The sequence below is a fragment of the Phasianus colchicus genome, chromosome 1 (genome assembly GCF_987193195.1).
Source record: "Phasianus colchicus chromosome 1, bPhaCol1.hap1.1, whole genome shotgun sequence".
NCBI classification, from domain to species: domain Eukaryota; kingdom Metazoa; phylum Chordata; class Aves; order Galliformes; family Phasianidae; genus Phasianus; species Phasianus colchicus.
Window position 1 is genome coordinate 144,497,229 of NC_143436.1, and position 20,808 is coordinate 144,518,036.

The 20,808-nt window shown below is 36.6% G+C and overlaps 1 protein-coding gene across 2 annotated transcripts in view; it reads right to left on the minus strand.

The window, feature by feature from the left end:
• Positions 1-20,808, minus strand: part of ITGBL1 (integrin subunit beta like 1) — a 131,361-nt gene that overhangs the window by 3,741 nt on the left and 106,812 nt on the right. For both annotated transcript variants that reach the window (XM_090129210.1, XM_090129204.1), the window contains exons 8-10: positions 18,146-18,262; positions 6,236-6,382; positions 422-535 (exon numbers count right to left, since the gene is read on the minus strand). In XM_090129210.1, the coding sequence (XP_089985336.1) occupies positions 422-535; positions 6,236-6,382; positions 18,146-18,262 (378 nt within the window). The remainder of the gene's footprint in view (positions 1-421; positions 536-6,235; positions 6,383-18,145; positions 18,263-20,808) is intronic.

Below are 20,808 nucleotides of genomic sequence, written 5' to 3' on the forward strand. Positions count from 1 at the left end.
AGATCCCTTGCCCAGCATAGCTATATCTCTCATCTAACAAAGATCATCAAGCAAGTGAATGTTTTCTATTACTTAAGTATATTACAGACAGAGAAAATTTAAACTTGAAGAAATCTCATGATGACAGCGCTTCCACTGTACATTCTTTGACAAGGAGGAGTAAATTGTGATCTACCACAATGAAAATAGTTGATGGATTTAATACCTTGTTTGCTTACTTAAATTCACACTCAGACTTTCTACAATTGATTTGAAACCTTAAGTTGATTATCATACTTCATAAAGAAACAATTACACTGGGTCTGAATAATCTGAAAATGCAGTTTCTCCATAAGTGGAGAAAGAAGATGGGCTTTGTCTAACATAATTCTCATCATACATCTTGTTTCTTAGAGCAATTAAGAGTTAGCCTGTACTGCACCTGTGCAAATGAGACCATCGTGTTTGTCGCAGTCTCTGTCATCACATTCACAGAAATCACCTGAAATGTACCATTCCTGTGGTGAACAGATGCACTTTCCACAGTGGCAGGAACCTGAAATCACAAAGATTATTACTTACAGTCCAAGAGCATCGGCATTTTCAGGCTAGAAAATAACATCTCCAGACATACGTGCACACACACGGACGCATGCACAAAATTACTGCCTGGGAAACTACTGCATGAAAGAAAATAATCAAGCTAAAAGCTAAAAGCTTTTTGAGTAAAAGGATTCTTTCAAAGTGACCATGAGAATGGCAAAACGTTCCTGCTAATGCTTTGATTCTGCTATTTCACTTAATCAAGACTCACACTCTGAAGATTTCCTTTGGTTTCAGACCTACAATCAGGGCCACTTTCCACATAAACTGTTCTTTTTTTTTTTTTTTTTTTTTTTTTTTTTTTTTACTGGAGGAGCTCAAATTCTCCCTGATCCACTGCTACTCCACATCCAATGTCCTTGGAGATGTTTCCTATGGAGATCATTCGAACCCCCAAAATCTCCATCACCACAAATTAAGATGCAGCACCTCCCATGAAATTGCAAACTTTTTGCTCTATGCCAAAAAGTGTTTGTGCACATAACTGTGGTTCAGTAGTTTGCTCACTCCTGCAGGGTATGCTAAGGTTCCTGTTGGGTTAAGCTGCTGTCTACCTCCTTGGGAATTATAAAATTATAGAATCATGGAATCTATAAGGTTGGAAAAGACCACTAAGATCATCTAGTCCAATTGTCAACCCATTCCCACCATGCCCACTAACCATGTCCCTCAGTGCTGCACCTAAATGTTTCTTGAACACCTTCAGGGATGGTAAGTCCACCAGTTTCCTGGTCAGCCTGTGCCAGTGCATCACCAGTCTTTCTGTGAAGAAGTTTTTTTGTAATATCCAAACCAAAAAGAGTGGAGATGTTCGGGGTTGAATCCAGAGTTCCTGCATATCAGATTACACCTCCACAGCCAAAGGAAAGACTCTTCAGTGACATCTAGGTTATACCACCTATAATCCAATTAGAAGCAGGCTGGAACCGAAAACTTCCCTTTAAGGAAAAATTCAGACACCCCAATCGTAAAGAGAAAATTCATGGCTCTGAATCCTGAAAAAGGACAATTGCCACCAGACAAATGTGTATTGGGAAGCCTGTAGTTTGAGAAGAGCCTGTGGAAGCTTTTCTGTACTGAGAAACTCCACTGGAATTCTGCAACTAGAAATTCCACCTGGCCAACTACAACACTCGGTTGAAGAAAGATGGCTTTTATGATGGCTTTTATGGAGCCAGTCCCCAGCTGTCTGAATCTCCTTTTCTACACAGAGTTCAGACATGGAGTTTAGCAATTGCAGAGGGAAAATTCTTTGTGGAGATAGATGGTAATTATAGGAAGTTGCAGCACAAAGGAAATTGAAAAATAAACAACAAAAAAAATACACTTACACCTTATAATTATGGAAAATTGAGTTTAAAGTTACCAAAGCTGCTGACCTTTAACAGAACATGCTTATGAATGAGTCAGATGATGTTGAAAATTGTTCCTTCCTGCAATATTTTCAACACAGTTATAGTACAAAGGCACCAATTTCTTCAATGTATTATTAAAAAAAAAAAAAAAAAGGAAGCTTGATTCTGTCAGTATGTAACAAACAGAGTTCATGGATTAATTAAAAGGAGCTGAACTGTCTTTCATTTCTTTTCACCAACCTCTGAATAAAATCCATGGTAAAAAATCAAGTATATGTTATTTTTCCTTAAATGTGGATCTTTTTATGCCAACCAATTTTCCTCATTTCTTTTCCTTAGGATTTCCAAAGGATCTCTGATTGGTGAACCTTAATTCTTTAAAACTGCAGAGCAGAAAATCTATTTTTTTTTTTTTTAATTTAAAAATATAATTAATTACATTGTTTTTTGAAAAAAAAAAAAAATCTCTGTCTAATTTTAGAGAAACGTTGTTTTAAGTTTTAACATATGGAATGTGTAAACATGTCCAGGAAGAATTAACGATTGGAACATTTGGGAATGGGAGTATTTTGTTAAGCATCTACTTTTTCTATGAGTTCAGTGCCTACTGTGCCACTGACATGAAAAAGACTGATATTTCCCACAAGAATAAAATTGCCATTACACAAATGGGCAATGGAGAATTGCATACATATTGCCCAGTTGCTCTATAGGAGCTATCCTAAGACATATTTGAGTGTCATTTAAACCAGATGTCTATGCTTATTTAAGTTAGAATGTACAAACAACCGAATATCATACAGAACAGTATGAGAATTTTAGTGACATTAAAATAGTTAATAAAATCATGGCATTGTTAGAAACCTGAAGTGATTCTGCATAAGCAGTCATTGATGCTGCTCCTGATGAATGTTCATGATGTACAGAAGATACAGCAAATTTAACACCAAATCAAGCAAGGAAAATCAGGCTCCATAATGTAAAATTGGTTATGTATCAAGTCTTTTCCCTAAACAGAATGCTGCTCTGGGAGCCTCCTCAGTTTAATTAAAACGAATCTAATGAGTTGCGGGGTGTTTCCTGGGATCCCAGCCAGATCCTCTCAGATGGGATTTGGCTCATTACCTCGCCTGCATCCTGCACCACTACAGTAGCCATCTGCAGCCCTGTATTTACTGGTAGGGAGGCAGCAGCATGGTGGGTGTTGCTGTTTTCCTTGGGAAGAGCTTTTGCTACAGGTGGCATAGTCAGTGAGCCAAGATTTTCAAAGTAGCCTAGCAATGTGGACACTCAACTTTGCTTATATTAACAGAGTTTAATTTTGTGGAAGTTTACAGCACTTATCTACTAAAAACCAGAACTCCTTAGACTATTAAATGCAACATACAGAAGTTCAAGATTCCTCAATCCATTATAGCTCTTCCATATCTTGGCTAGGTTTCCAGCAAGGATGGAAATAACAAACCCTGAAAGAACTCATTAGTGCATGGTTCTACATTCTCTCTTTGACCAGTTTTGGTTACTTATTGCTTAATGCACTAAAAAAGAAAGAACAATTTCTCATTTTTGGCCTCTGGACGTAGCTGGTCACAGTACTTATGAACATTTTAAAGTATGTGCACTCAGTAAGACATGGTTTCCAGGCACATTTTTAAATATCAAGAATAGATTTGCCTGAATATTAATAAGGTAATAATAATAAGAGCACATAAACAAAAGTTTTGAGAAATTTGTCTCTCTTTGCCTATGATGATCCCCTTCCCATTCAGAGACAAAAGAGATAGCAGCCTTCATCACAGCTTCATTCTAGTGGATGTGAAATTGCTGCCTGCTTTATCTCACCTCACCTAAAGTACAAGGTTTAGGATCCTACGCAGAAGCTTTTTCTCCCATGAGGGAGAGTCCCATAACCATCAGTTAGGTAGATTTGATCAGTGCTCCAAGTCACTAAAACTCTCACGTCTTTCACAAGAAACACAAGCATCATCTCCAAGGGAAATAGATCATTACCCAAGTCATTGTATAAAATCATAAAATCATAGAATGGTTTGGGTCGGAAGGGACCTCCAAGGTCATCTAGCTCCAACCCTTCTGCTGTAGGCAGGGATACCTCCGTCTAGACCAGGTTGCTCAAAGCCCCATCCAGCCTGGCCTTGAATGCTTCCAGCAAGGGGGCATCCACAACCTTTCCGGGCAACCTGTTTCAGTGTCTCACCACTCTCACAGTAAATAATTTCTTCCTAATATCTAGTAAAAATCTACTCTCTTCCAATTTAAAACCATTTTCTGTTGTTCTGTTGTTACACAGCCTTCTAAAAAGTTCCTCCTCAACTTTCCTGTAGGCCCCCTTCAGGTACTGAAAGGCTGCTATGAGGTGCTCCAAAGCTTTCTCTCCTTCATGCTGAAGAGCCCCAGCTCTCTCAGCCTGTCCTCATAAGGGAAGTGTTCCAGCCCTCTGATCATCTTCGTGGCCCTCTTCTAGACCTGCTCCAACAGATCGATGCCCTGTTGGGGGCCCAGGAACTGGATGCAGTACTCCAGTTGGGATCTTACAAGAGCAGAGTAGAAGGGCACATACTGACTTCTCATGTTGAGTCTTTCACCAACCAGCAGCCCTAAATACTTCTCTTCAGGGCTCCTCTCAAGCCATTCTCCTCCCAACCTGGATCCGTGTTTGAGATTGCCCTGGTCCAGGTGCAGGACCTTGCACTTGGCCTTGCTGAACTTCATAAGATTGGTATAGGCTCATCTTTCAAGCCTCCCCAGGCAGCCTAGCCAACAGAGGGGGAGAAAAGATTCTTGATGTCTCTGTAAGTTCCTGCTAGGTGATTTGCTCCCAAAGCCTCAAATTTACTTTGACATATTGCCTGATATATGAGCTCAAAGTTACTTGATGGAGAAAAACCCACAGGCTGGAAAAAGCAATTTTCAGCCACCCAAAAGATGGCAGATAATGCAAATATTTTAAAATTCAAGATCATTTTTAATTTTCACTTTTATTTAGAATCTGATATTGTGTATTTTATTGCTCATCTGCATGGTTTGTATAAAGAATCACAGGGAAACCATGCCTATGAGGAGCAAAGTTAGCTTCTGTATTACAACAGAGTAATTTCACTCCTGCAGAAACTCAGTATTTTCTTTCATGTACCCTAATTTAAAGATAGATAGTTATATCCTCTAGATGTAATAGTGAAACACCACAACTTTCTCCTTTTCCGTGACTTTGCACCAACTTCAGCAATAAATAAATAAATAAATAAATAAGCAAATAAGCAAATAAATAAATAAATAAATAAAATTGTACAACAGGGAGGAATTTGGATAAGGCATAAACAGTTGAAGAAGATCAGGCTGAAAAATCCATATGCATATACACATAAAAGTTACTGGAAGGGGCAATTTAAGTTCTGCCTGATGTAGAAGGTTCTTAGCTGTTTTCTCCAGTTAACAGGTAAGATGATCACTGTCGATGCAGTGGATATATGGACAGAGGAGATGGCACATCCATCTCTGAGTGGGGGCATTCCAGCCTCCAACTAATCTCACCACCCATTTACCATCTCTTTTAGCTATATTACTTTAAAAAAAGAGACAGCTTGCACTAAAGGGGAGCAAAGAAACCCTCCTTCCAGTAATGCAATTAGCCATCCTGAAAGGCTGCAGGGTAAGAACCTCAGAGAACAATTTGAGCTAATTATCAAGATTTTTTAAATTTTATTTCTCCCTCTGGCAAAGTTTTACAGCTGGATTGAAGCTGACATAACCACCTTAATAAAAGTTAGGAGATAAGAGTATATCTTGGATTCTGCCATGGGGACTACCAATATCTACCTTTCATTTACTGTTGCACTGGCAGAGGGAGGTTGAGCATACCGAATGTTTCTGCTAAGCTCTATCCTCAACTTATTTTTGCCTGAGATATATCATTTTCCATCTTGCCTACTGCAGTGTTACTGCAGGTAGCATTCTGTCCCTCAGACTAGATGGAGCGCTAACATTTGGTTTATAATGTACAGCTGCTTAATGCAAAGTATCAGATAAACAGATGAAGAAAATTATAAGCCATTAACAAACTGCATAGAACATTAATGCCATTAAGCATGTATGGCTGCAGTGGGTGTTTGACAAAATGGATGTAAATGCATTGAGGAGCCAAATGTAAATTCTTTTAATAACAGGTGCCTTTGAAAGAGTTACTAGACAACAGTCCAATTTCATGCACATTAGTCTGCCAGAACCTGACCATTTCTTCTGCAAGGGCACTGCTGTGGAGTAGACAAGCTGTCAGTCCTTACCCTTTCCTGAGCATAACACACCATCCGCAGACTCGCAGAGACTTCTGCTCTCCTCTTCTGTCATGTTGCACTTCCTTGAATACTGGCACAACTTTCCAAACCACCCTTCCTGGCAAACACATCGGCCGCATGAACAGATGCCGTGGCCTGTGATGACACCAAGGTAGGTTATTAGCAAAACAAGAAGAAAACTGTGAATGTGGTCATAGTTGAGATCACCTCCAGATCTCTGCAATGTAAAGGGCATGCTATGGAAGGCGGGAAAAGGAAACAGGAAAAGGAAAAAAGGAAGCAGGAAGAGGAAAAAGTGTCAACAAATACAGACAAGAATACAGAAATGGAAAATGGGAAAAAGAAACATGTCCTAGCCAGTACTTCACTTTTCATCACAGAATTGTAATTCGTCGTGGAAAAAAAAAAAAATCAATCAATCTGTAGCTAATTAATTAGTTTAGTGGGCTTAAAAGAAGTGAATTATATATATCAGTGACTTTTGTCATATCCCACCTCCTGTGTAGAACACAGGTGGGAATGAGGGAACTGAGATAATCTGGGAGCTGGGAAGTTGGGAACAAGTCGTAGGAGTATCTGGCAAAGCTCTAAACTGTAGGATGCAGAGACTAAAATCAGCAATTTTACTTTTCTAATTTGTGTACTTCTTTTGAAACAACATAACTTGACTTTACAAACTAGGAGACAGCGCTGTCAGCAGCCCAAAGGAGAGACAACTATTGTAGTTTGCTGCAACTGCTGACAGCCAAATACTTCACTAATTTATATACTGGAAGCTCCAAAGTCTTGGAGCTGTCCATATTCACAGACATCTAAATGTTCAGAAGAGTTTTTGCAGCTCAGATCATGTATTGACTGTTCTTAATTCCTTTTGGTCTTAATTTCTACACAAATGTAAATGTTCAGTAACAAAGAACACGGGTTTATTAACAATTTTGCAAGTGAGATTCAGCAATTACAAATTTACATATATACATTTAATATATGTCAAATATTATGGATTGAACAAGCAATTAGTGAAATGTAATGCTGCCACAGATTCTTTGTTATGTTTGGAAAACACAGTGATACCGCAAACCAAAACAAAAGAGGAAGTAAACAACTGGATACGCTGTGCCATCTGCAGTTCCCAAGTAGATGCCATGCATTGTCTACATAAACTTAGTATGGATAAGCTTCTCTCAGTATTTTTATCTGCCTTATCTATTTTTTTCTTAGCAACATACTGATAAGTAAGATGCTCAACATGATTTAGGTGTCAGAAACTTAGTTGTAGAGTTACAAATACTTTACTCATTTTAGGAAAGAAAAGAAAGAAATCTATGCTGATTTTACCAAGAAAGTAATTTTGCTTCATTTTTCTTGTATAGTCATTATGATCTAAAGAATGCAAAGCCTTCATGTTCAAACAAGCCAACCTAAACAGAAGGGCCAAAACATTATAAACATTGCTTCTCAGTTGAAAGTAGCATTCAAATTATTATATATAGTTCAGGATGGAGTTTCTTCCTTCATCGCTGAATCTTTGTTATACAAATGATTGATTAAAAAGAACTAAAACTGCTTACAATAAAATGCTGCACCAGCAATTTGTTTCTGTTGGCCAAATTCACTTGTTTAGTGGTTCTGTATAAGCAGTGGGCCAGGGATGACTTTCCTTATTATCCCATCTAGAACTAGACAAAACCCAATTGTTTCTGCAGATTCCTCTGCAGTTTAAAAGTGCCCCAGTTTCATTCCAGTGAATCTCAGACACTCAAAATTATGAGCAGCAATAGCAACAGAAAACATAGAAGCTTTTGTTCTAAGGATAATTTCCTTTAAGGAGGAGTTTAAAACTCAAGAATATAGCAAAATAGAAAAGAAAAATCTCTAATTGAAGATGTAAAGTTCAATGGTACTGAATTGGCTAAAGTAATGAGATACCAATTTAACTGCTCAGAATAAACAAATCAACTGGAATTTGCTGGCCTGTTATCAGATTTAAAATTCAGATTTAAAATAAAGCACATCGCAAACAAATTGCTTACTGTAATAAATCTTCATTCATAAAAATAATTCATTATAATTTTCTAATACAAAAGGCACCACTATGTGTGAATTTATTATGATGAAAACGATAAATTAATCATTTCAGCAGAAGATCATTCTTATTCATGGACTAACAAATGATAATTAGATAATGTTCAAAAACAGCAAATTGAGAGCAGCCTTACAATCTGACACCTCCAGAGAACAAATTTCCCAAACTAACAAAATATATATGAATACAATAAAGTCAACGTTGACCATAAATGAGGGAGATAAACCATCAGCTTTTAAAATATGAATTTAACTGTCCTGTATAAAGAATTTGTCTGATAGCCTAATAACTACACTATATAAGAGAGAATTCCACTAATAGTGGAGAGGCTTTACTAGTTAGGAGTGAGAAAGATGTACATCCAAAGCAACCCATTTAAATGAGAAATTTAGTTCTGAATAAAACTGACATAACAGAGGGGGGAAAAAAAGAAGAAAGAGAGACCAGAAAATAAAAAGGAGATGAACAATAAATTTTAAATGTCTATTACGAACAGGAAAGATCTCAGCATAATGCAGGATCCCCAGTTTAGAACAAAATATTAAATGAGACAAATATTTCTCTATATATTTAAGTATAAACAGGATTTTCTCTTTATTACCTAAGAATAGTAAATTACCTTCTATTATATTATTAACATAAAAGAATATTAAAAATCATATATCTGGGAGAAATATTTCTAAATGAGCCGGCTTTGTTAACCTGCCCAAAAATACTAAAACAATTGGTTGAAAGAAAAATAGTGGATCGCTGTTTTTTATTTTTTTGAAAATCGGAATACCAGGAGAATGCCAGCTATGAAAAATAAAGTCAGAGAAACCAAGCAGAAACTGAACACAAAATACTTATTTTCTATTATGTTTCCATTATACGTTTTGTCCAAGTCTAATAAAGTTGGACTGTGGCTCCAGCTTGAAGTATGGAACAGACAGGCAACTCAACTGAAATTTCCATGAAGAGGTCTAATGCAATCTTCACATGTATGTAAAAGGAGAGAAATGAATAGGAACAGAAGTAAATAGGAACATTTAGGGCACTGAGGAGATGGAAACACACTGTGATAATCCATGTTTGAAAAGATTTTGAGAAACTTGGAAGAGTCACAAAAAGGTCCAAAGAAAGAATTCAAAGCACAATGAAAATGACTTGTTGAAAGACCTTCAAAGATCTGTATCTATTCACTTTACTGTGGAAAAGGCTAACCAAAGAAAGAAAAAAAAAAAAAAAGGCAAAACAAAATGAAAAAAAAAAAAAAAAAAAAAAAAGAAAGACTAAGAAGTGTTTCTGCAACATCTGAACTCTCTTCTTTGAAGGTATTGGAATGGGGATTCTCAAACTACCAAAGAAAGAGAAAGCGAGAACCAGAGAGAAAAGCTGGTACTGACAAATTGAGACAATCTGAAAAGTGAAAAAACAGTTATACGAGGAAGATAATTATTGGAGTAAACTATCTAGTGATGTTGGTATGGGCCAATAGTCTTTAGAGCATGGCTGGATGCCTTTCTCAGAGACAAGATTTAGTTGCACATAGTACACAGAATTCAATATAAGGGAGTCCTATGTGTAACATAATGGCTACTTATAGACCAACACATGAAGTTCAGTGTATAAGACCCTTTCAGGCTTTGTGAATTAATACCTCTCAGTCAACTTAAAAACTGATACATTAATAGACCTTTATTGCTTATTTTAACAGAAAGATTCTGTTAGAAAGCTTAATCCAAACCTAAGTCACATTTTATGCTGTTTTAAAAGCTGAACAAACTAAATGGTTTATGTATCTATGTCAAGTGTTAAGTTTTTATATTTCTGCACAAATGTCTGAGTCACCAGGGTCACCAGGACAGAAATCTGTAGTAAATTCGAAAAAGAAAAAAAAAAGAAAAAAAAAAAAAGGAAAGTAAGTATCTATAGTATCTATATAATTAAATTTAATATAGAATATACCATGCATGCTTTCAGATTTCTCAGTCAAGAGAACTTGGCCCCTGTGCTGAGGAGGTTTCAATAGAAAAGATGAAAAATATGTTGGAGAGGAAAAAACTTTTATTTGAACACAAAAGGAACAAAAGAGAAATTACAAGTTGAGTTCATATGCCTAACACTGATAGACATAATCTAAAGCATCAAGGACTTCCTCATGATGGCAGTAACTATACAAGCATCCCTGTGTTCTTTTAGAGGCACACTATGGTTGGATATGGACATCAGAAATCATACAAGGTGCCTACATTTAGATAACTGAAGACTTTCAGTTGATGATTATAAGACTTTCAGTTGATGGTCTGTGAACTCCATAGCAGAGTCAGGAGTTGAATCCATATTTCTGAATATTCAGGCCAAATACTATCAAAAGCTGTCTTTAATTGGATGATAGTCTGATATATATATATTTTTTCTTCTCTAACTGTTGTTACTAAGCATTTTAGCTACATTATATACTATATATTTCTTCTGTGAAGCAATATTACTGCAAGAAATGAGAAACCTGTCTAACAGCAACTGCACCATAATATTAATAGTTAGCTTTGCTTAATGAAGTGTATCATTAATCACAGCTCTCTCATTATGGTTATGAACTTATTAGTCTTATAAGAGCATGCAATCTAAAAATATCATGTTTCTGCCTCACTGTAAGAGAGAATGAGAGAATAAATGTCATTCATGATTTCTGCGGTATGGACCTAGAAATCTTCATTAAAAAGAATTCACCATTGCTGTTTACCATATAACAGTGCATAGTTATATTCCCAAAAATGAAATCTTCACATCCTCTGAATCAAGTTAATTAGTCTAGCTGGAGAGTAATTTATGTTCAAAGGAGCATAACTATTAGGGGTAGCCTCTTAGGAGGGACATCAACCACTGTACATACAGATAATGTTTATGTGATCCTATAATTCTTCAGTGATTTTAAGAACATGATTTGGAAGTTTCTTGTTTGCTCCTGAAGTTTAAAACAGAAAGCTGGAAATTGTATCTTCAAATAAAAGTAGACTTGTAAATCAGTTTTCCCCTTGTTTTCTGCCAAAACATAGAGGCTGCTACTAGAAATGTTAATGCTAGTGTAAATAAAGTATGGATGGAAATGTTTAGGTAAGCACCAGAAGAAACACCAGAATTAGGGTAAAATCATGGCCTGCATTGACATCCAACAGCACATTCACATCAGGAAAACTGAGCGATGTGTTGTCAAGACCGTGATGACTTGATGTCATCAAAAAACTGAGTGCTCCACAGAAAAGGATATCAAAACAGAGTATATTATATATATGTCATGCCTTGCCTTTTGATCCCAACAGGAACAATATTGTTCTAAGGATGTCAAGACAAAAAGTACAAGGCTTGTGTGAAAGTGGGCAAAATCATCAAGTGGGCAAAAATCAGTCAAGAAAATTATCTTAAGTGGTGGGTTCTAAAGGAAATAAAAGACTACCACCAGGTGGTTGTTCACTAAGAAGAAAAGACCTACTATGAGCTTGATGACTGGTGGCTCTTGTCCATCTTCCATGTCACACAGAAATGATCCTGACCAAGCACTTTAACCCAGACATTTGTGCTCTTGCAGGTCTGTGAGTGTGAGAGCGTGAGTGAATTAATCAATGAGAGACTGTGTCTAAGAGGTGAAAATTAATTTACTAGGGGATTTCATTTCGTTAAAAAAATAAAAATACCTTCTTATGTAGAGTTTCACTACATGGATTTCCTGCTCTTAGAGGAGAAAGAGGTGTGAATGCAAACCTGAAGAAGGAGAGAAGTGCTATTTATTAGCTCAATATTTTCTCCTAAGCACAAAGCAGTTCCTCCAGCTTTTACAAGCCTTCAAACCAAAATCAGAATCTCAAAATAATGAGCCTAGAGGAATTGGGAAAAACAGACAAAGAAGATAGCTGCATGTACTCCTTCATGTAAAAGACTGTGATATGCCAATTATTCAATTACCTAACTGTATTCCATACAGTGTTATGATTAAATTTTGATGTGTTGTGGCCAAAACAAAAAGTTAAGAACTAATCAAGGTCAATTTGCACACTTGAAAATACACATATCATGCTTCTTGAAGTCTGATTTTGCCACTAGTCAAAATTTGGCTTGCTGGGATGACCAGAGTTTTGGTTGTTTCTTAATGAGAAAGACAATACAGGCACCTGTGACTGAATATGAAAAGATCCCTTCAAAGTTGATTATCTTGTTTGCACAGTATATAAGCCAGAGACTGAAATACTGACATAAAACAGAATGGGATCATCCCTATTGCTATGTAAAGGTCCTGCTATGTGTTACTCATTATGAGTTGCAGTCCTTGCTATTTGCACCAGCAAAGCTTGTGCAGAATTTCAACCAATATCTTTTTCTTGTTGTTCTTATCATAGAGTTTTTCAGGAGCATAATCCTGCACCTGCTAGTAGCATGTTGAAAACCCAGAAGGACTTCTGGTGTATTTCTTCAATGGATTAAGAACTATGCTATGAAAAGAACTCACAGCTAGGCCCCTCATGGTCCATAGAATAAATCAAAATGAATGGAGTTAAGAGCATTATTAGATCAATTTCATATTGATCTTTACTGTTGTCCTGAAATCTTTTTGCCTGCCTGCCCTCAGTCGTGAAAGAGAGAAGAACATGTAGAACAACAGTCAGCCCAATGAGGTGGAGCAGCCAACAATGACGTCACTGAAAAACATTACTGGAGACAGTAGGGGAAATACTTGTAAGATCAGGACACAGCTGCAGTTTGTAGGACAGCCATAACCTCAAAGGTGAGAGAGAAGTAGACCTCTCACCAGGACACAGGATAAATAAAGATTAAACCTTTTGTACTTGAGTTACACAGCTGTGCCAAGACAGAACTCTTGCTGGCTTCATTCATGTATGTGCTGTTGTTGGCACTAAAAGTATTTAATTTCCACAAGAAATAATCAAAAACTTGGTAAAGTCAAAGAAAGCATGATGTATAATATTGTTGTGGAGCAGCACTGCAATACCTCAGGGCAAATCTTACATAATCTTTCAAGTCTTTCGATATGGTCCCACATCACATTCCTAACTCTAAATTGAAAATATGAATTTGAAAGATGGACTGAAAGTGGAAAAGGAATTGGTTGAATGGTCACAGCCAGAGGTTTGTGATCAATGGCTCCATATCAAGGTGGAGACCAGTGACTAGTGGTATCTTCCAGGAGACCCTCTTGAGACTGGTACTCTTCGACATCTTTATCTATGACCTATAGATAGTGGGATTGAGAGCACCCTCAGCAAGTTTGCTAATGACATGAAGTAGAGTGGTGCAACTGATACAATAAAAGGAAGGGATGTCATCCAGAGGGATCTGGAGAAGTTTGAAAAATGGGCCCAGATGAACTGAATGAGATTCAATAAGACCAAGTACAAGATGTTGTACTTGTGACAGGGTGATCCCAGATACATGAACAGGCTAGGAGAACTCACTGAGAGCAGCCCTGCCAGGAAGGACTTGGGGTTTTGGTGTACAAATGGCTTGATGGAGACCCAGCAATCACTTGCAGCCCAGAAGGCTGACAGTATCTTGGGCTACATCAAAAGAGGGATGGCCAGCAAGGAGAGAGAGGGGATTATCCACTTCTACTCTGCCCTTGTAAGGCGCCAGTGGAGTACTGCATCCAGGCCTGGAAATCTAGCACAGGAAAGACGTAGGAGCTGTTGGAATGGGTACAAAGGAGAGCCACGAGTATAGTCAGAGGGCTGGAGCAGCTCTCCTGTGAAAAAAGACTGAGACAACTGGGCTTGTTTAGCTTTTAGAAGAGAAGGCTCTGAAGAGACCTCATTTCAATCTTCCAATACTTAAACTGAGTTTATAAACAGGAGGGAAATTACTCTTTACATGGGCACACAGTGATAGGAAAAAAAGGAAATGATTTTAAACTACAACAGAGAAAATTTAGGTTAGATACTAGGTGGAATTTTTTTACTCAGATAGTGGTGAGGCACTGGAACAGGTTGCCCAGGGATGTTCTAGATGCCCCATCTCTAGGGGTGTTTAAGGCCAGGTTGGATGGGGCCATGGGCAGCCTGATCTAGTCAGTAGCAACCCTGACCACAGTAGGAGGGTTGGAACTAGATGATCTTTAAGGTCTCTTCCAACTCAAATCATTCCATGGTTCTATGATCACTGAAATAAATGGGCCTCCAAGTAATGGGCCCTTAAGTAGGTAGAACATAGCAGTCTCCAAGGCTGCATGAGAGACCTCCTCTAGCCACAGTAAGTCTTTGTGCAGAGGCATGGACAAAGGAAGGAGAATCCACATGTACTAACAGAAGGCTGTGGAATCTTTTCCGAGTCCTCATGCAACTTCTGTCTTTGGGGAGAAGAAACGTCTCTATTCCTGGTATTGCAGTGATGGGCAGATGAATTTTTAAGTGAATGACTCACTACAATCATACAGAAACATGATAATAAGGTCTCACTCCGTTGTACCCTAATTTATCATATCCTTCACCTCATGTCTTTCTACCATCGCGTACACAGCTGGTCTGGAAAGCAAGCTATTAATCAATCCCTGCTGGTCAGAGAAGGCCGGTAAAAATTCTTATCCAAATGATTAAGGTTGTCATTCACGTTTCTCATTTCAGAATGTGTTTTATCTCAAAACGCTGGTTTTCTATCTGCATGCTTACAGGCTCTCAGTGCTCAGTGTCAGACTGCACATTCAGAGTCCATTTTAGTTCTCTGCAGACAGTTACTACCAAGAGTTTACAGCCTGAGGGTGATTGCATAGGTAGTAACAGTGGTAGAAAAATAAACATGAAAAGGGGGGAAGTATAAGCAGTTCAGCAAGAGATTTAAGAGGTACAGGTTGAGATAAAAGGCAGGGCAAACACATAAGGAACAGAGAGATTTGTGTGCCATTAACACAAAATTAGTGGGAGAAGTTCTGTGAAAAAATAAACTGCAAAAGGAGAAATGAAACAAGGCTAAAGGTGATAGAATCTTATGAAAGTGATGAGAAACACCATGTATCAAAAGAAATATTTGAAACGCTATCAGGAAGATAGAAAGTTAGAGTCAAACAAAACATCGGACAATTCCTAAAGGATTGGGTTGAAGCTGTCAGTCATTTCAGGTGCTGTTGAAGAGATGAAAAAGATAACAACAAAAGTACTTCATCAGAAACTGTAGGGAGACAAATTTGACTGGTTGAAAGCCAGAGTGGAAGCAGAAAATGTATATAGAGTAAGCAGTTCATATTATGAGCATGAAGGTGAGAGGATTTCACGTAAATGGTGAGAGAGGAGAAAGCTGCAATCAATAGGGACTCTGAAGATAATGTAGACATAAACATTCCTGTATTTAGAACTTACAGCTGAAGTTCTAGAAACTTAAGGAAGCAGCAAGTAAATCAGTTATTAAGGTGAAGGAGTGGTTTCTTGGGCAGGTGGATCAGAAGCATAGATAAACACTGGATGACATAAAAAAATGAGGTCTCAGGATATGTGACTAGTAAGAAAAAGGAGAAAAATATAGTGAAGGGAACATGAGTGAAGAAAGCGCTCCAGAGCTCCAGCAGCCACAAGAAAGTGGTATATGGGAGAGATTAGTGTGATCAGTAAGACACCTATATACATCCCATGATATAGGGACATGCTTCAAGAAGTAAATTACAACCTAATCTACAGTAATCTAAAAATATGTTAACAGATATGCGAAATGACCAGGAAATGGCCACAAGTTGTTACCAGAGGAGGTGTAGGATAGACATAAGAAAGAACTTTTTCTCTCAAAGGGTGGTCAGGCACTGGAATGGCCTGTCCAGGGAGGTGGTGGAGTCACCATCCCTGGTGGTGTTCAAGAGGCATGTGGATGAGGAGCTGCAAGATATGGTTTAATAGCTTGTGGTAGCAATGATAATGGGAGGACAGTTGGACTAGATGATTTTGCAGGTCGTTTCCAACCTTGTGATTCTATGATTCTGTATGTTAAAATATAATAGATAGAACAAGAAGGAAAATGGTGGGAATATGAAAAAATAATCTGCCAATTATTTACGACTGGAATCCAAGAGGTCTATCACAAAAATCCAACAATTTTTAGCAGGCATTATTAACTACAGTGTAGCTTCTAGTTGGGAAGCCTAAAACTCCAGAGACCAGCTGTGCCTCATTTAGTTCAGTCAGCTGCAAGTGAGAAAAGATGTTCTGATCTCTCTTGAGGCATTTCAGAAGCCAGCTCAGATCTTGGTGGATTTAATAATCATGTTGTATTTTGCTTACTTATCTCCCTTTACTTCCAAGGGAGATCAGGGTGACAAGACTCCTGATACAGTGCTGATGCAGTGCTTATTTACAGTTTGCAGGGAAAAAATTAAGAACAAGCTCAGCTCCCTAGAACACCAAAATCATAGGCTTGGCCTTCTGAAATTCTGAAAACACATGCTGTGCACTGCAATTAAAGCTGGACATTGGAATTTCAGTTGCTTTTTTTCTATACAATTCCTTCTCATTTGAAGAGAACAATTACCGATTAAACTATCAGCTTGAGTAAAAGTGAAGGAGTGGAGCTTAAGTCTACTTCTGATTCATAATTTCAGGAACTGATTTTCCTTTCTATTCATTGTTTCAAAATTAGGGGAAAAAAAAAAAAAAAAAACACCCTTAAACTGAATTAGTTATTTTCTGCCATTGGCATGGACAATGCTGTTTAGACTTAAGGGAAGAGTTTATTTAGATAACAGTGTGAATTAGAATGTTTCTTGCAGAGTGAAAATAGACAGTGTTGAGCTGATTATCATTTCAGAGTGAGGTCCTCTAGCCAAAAATGAAAGTTAAAATTATCACTATAACTAATAATGGACAATGGAAATTTTGCCTATGATTTCCAAAATGTGCGATTCAATTAGCAGTATTAGCATTGTCTCTGAATAATGTAAAATATGAATAAGTGGAATGGATATTTTTAATCATGGAAGATGATGAATTTTGGTTTCCAGCTATTTAGCTTACAATCTATCCATCCCATTTCAGTGCTTTTATCTGCTTTCATATCTTTTAAATAAAATTAAATTTCCAATTATTATCTTTCTACATATTCATATTATTGAATTATCCTGATGTTACGTACTATTTTTATTGTTGGGTAGAGATTTTAACTCAAATTTTCCATTCTGCTTGGAAGAAAGATTCCCTGTAGTTAGAAATTTTGTGTGCACAAAGATTATGAAGCAGTATGGTTTGTTTGTTTCTTTCTTTTATATAGAAATAAGAGTTATAATAAAATATGTTATGATTCATATAGTTTTCTATTGTAATGTTAAGAATATTATTAGAAAGCCAATAAAATATAGAAAGAGAGCATTTGGGACAAATACGATTACCATGTTTTTAAATACTATATTTTATGTATGTATTTACATATATCTAAATCTTATTTCTTAATGCCAACATTCACCACTGCAAAACCAAGAAGTGAGGTTTTCATTGTCAACACTAAAATAAACCATCTGAATGTACAAGTATGATTCCAATGTATACCAAGCATTTAGATTATTTCAAAATGTGTTCTACTTTCTAAGAAGATAGAAATATCACTGTTACGGAATACAAAATATTCAAATGTATTGGTGGTCATTATTAACATAAAGTAAAATATACAATGTTCTCAGTAAGTCAAATACACAAAGAGCAAAGGTAAGATTACTTAATTTTTCAAGTTTCATTTAAATAACATTATTTATGTTACAATACTTATAGACTTATGTTATATAATCAGGGGAAATAGAAGATTATAAATGGCCAAGATTTATATTATTTATATTATTTATATTATATTAAGGGAATGCATACCCCCACAGACATTGCCATCCACACTTTCACACTGCCGATCATCACATTCACAGTTTTTTCCGTAGACTCTGTTGTCTCCTGGAGGGAAACAAGTGCATTGGCCACATTCACATTTTCCTGTAAGAAGAAAATATTTGTGTAAGTAAAATTTCAGTAAAATAAATTAAATGATATAATGAACTTATTCTACACTCTACCTCTCAAAGACATGTCACTCTGCATTAATTATTAAGTATGCACATAAATTCTATTAGAAAAAAACCACAAAATTATCCTTTCTCCATGGCAACAAGAAGTAAAATGTATTGCTTTTATGTCCTGATGGAAACAGCAATAATAGACAATCATTGGCATTGTATCTTCATCATACATCAGTTTTGCATAAGAGAGCTATGGCACATGTTTAACTGCATAATTAACCTCTGTAATTGATCTAAAATATTTAGCACAAATCTCAGAAACTCTGAAAGAAATTAAATTAGAATTAAATCATTTATGCACTGGACGGTCTAAGATGCTATCTTCTTCATTCATGTAAAATCATAACTCCTTAAATTCTCTCTTTGGCATTTGGAAAACAAACAAAATGAGATCTAGACCTCAGGACACAGAAGTAGAAAGCATAATCTCTGTCACAGCCTTCCATCAACTGCATCATAGAAAAACTCCACAGGGCTTAAGGAGTGAACAGACCCAGCAAAGCTCTCAGTTCAGATAACACCGATTCTCTAACTTCTAAGAATTTGTCTGCATAGTTATATATAACTATCTATTTTTTTAAAAACATCATGATGAGAAAAGGATTTAAGGAGAATCTTAGTGGGGCTTTCCAAACTGTAAGTTTCATGACAATAAGACCTTTTACGTCAACATTCAACCAGATCATTTTCAGCTTTTAACTCAAATTTCTTAGATTTGTTTTTCAACAAAATCAATCTAAATAAACTGAAGTTGGATGGATCTTGTCAATTCTGGACAGCGTTTCCCACTTATTTTATTGCTGCTTTGCTCTTCAGCTTTCCATGCACCAATGTTCATTGCACATTTGAATGGAAATTCTATGTGTCAGGAGTCAATCTAGAATCATGCTTATGATCATCTTAAAGTACAGTAATTTTTTTAAAAGATAAGAAAGAGTTAGCAGCAAATAACTCATGATATCTTTATAAAATATATTATTTTAAAACTACATTGCATGGGCAATTGTATGAGGATATTAGTTGCAGATAGAATCATAAAAGAAATTTCATTCACCAAATCATGAGAAGTTGTATTTGATAATCTTGACAACATCTAAGATATGATTGATGCAGAATCATTGATGTTATTTGCACACCTTCTCTAATCCATAATTATTTAACAAGGAAAGCATTTGTAACTGGTATAAAATGAACCCTTAGCAAACAAACAAACAAACAAACAAACAAAAAAAACACTTTAAAGACTTTTAATGTGTCTACCTGGTTACATTTTGGTGATTTCACAGTTTCTTTCTATCATCCATCCAAGACATACCAGCTTCTTCACCACCACATAACCCAGTTTCCCAATGCAGAGGCAATCACCCTTAGGTAGATAGGTACCTACCAGATGAACAGGACCTACCTGTTGTGGAAAATCTATGAAAATATACAAAAGAACCATCTTTAAGACTAGCAGGCCAGTTAACAATATAGTAAGGAGGATGCTTGAAGGACAGTAAAATCCATTTGAACAAGTTGCTTTGAAAAGAGAATTCAGTAGAGGTGGAAAATCTTCCAGAGGGATAAGCAAAGGAAGGTTCTGTAATGAGGCTCTCGCACATTCTGTAATTAAGAAATGCCTCCTGGAATGTGTAAATTAATATGCAAGAATGACTTGAGAGCCTAGTGTTAGGAATGGAAACAGTTCCTCACAGTCCTTGCTGCAATTGATATTTATTTTAGTTCATGTGAAACAGTTCTATCAGGGAAAGACTGAGGAATATCCCATCTTCAAGCAGACAGGGTGTTTTTTGCATTTAAGAAATGCAAGCTCAGCTTGGCTTTGCAAAATCAAGCAGAAAGGGAGTTTTGATCTTCTTATTCTTGTCATCCTAGCTAATGAATGAAACACCAACATTCAAACACCTCACTTTTTTTTATATCTGTTCCTCACGTTTGCTTTTGGCTAGATCCCCGCTAAGCCCAGTGTCTGCTTTACATCATCTGATCTAAATGCAGATGTGTCTTGAAAACAGACAGAAACTTTATTCAGTCAGTGCTCTGGAAAAGGATTTCTCTGAGCTGTTTCTTTTGAAATACTCAAAGATACATCCATAGCAGCTTGGTAACTGCTGAAAGTGGCAGTCAGATTATTACTTCATCATTCCTTCTCTTTCTAAATGTGGCAAAATCAGCACTGGAAACATGACAAGGGGATTTAGTGGTGGCAGTAAATAACTGTAACTTTGAAGTGACTTAAAAAGCATATTTTACCTTTAAAAGCACTGCAGTTTTCATTAGGTTATATCAGGTGGGCTCACTCTGTGGAGGTAATTTAACAAAGGATAAAAATCCATTTTATTTCTGAACAACTAACTACACAGGATGGAGTAAATATAAATTCCAAAGACTTTATTTATCACCGTATAGGTAAATGCAATAGTTATTAACATTCGGGAACAATAGATTTCATTTTCTTCC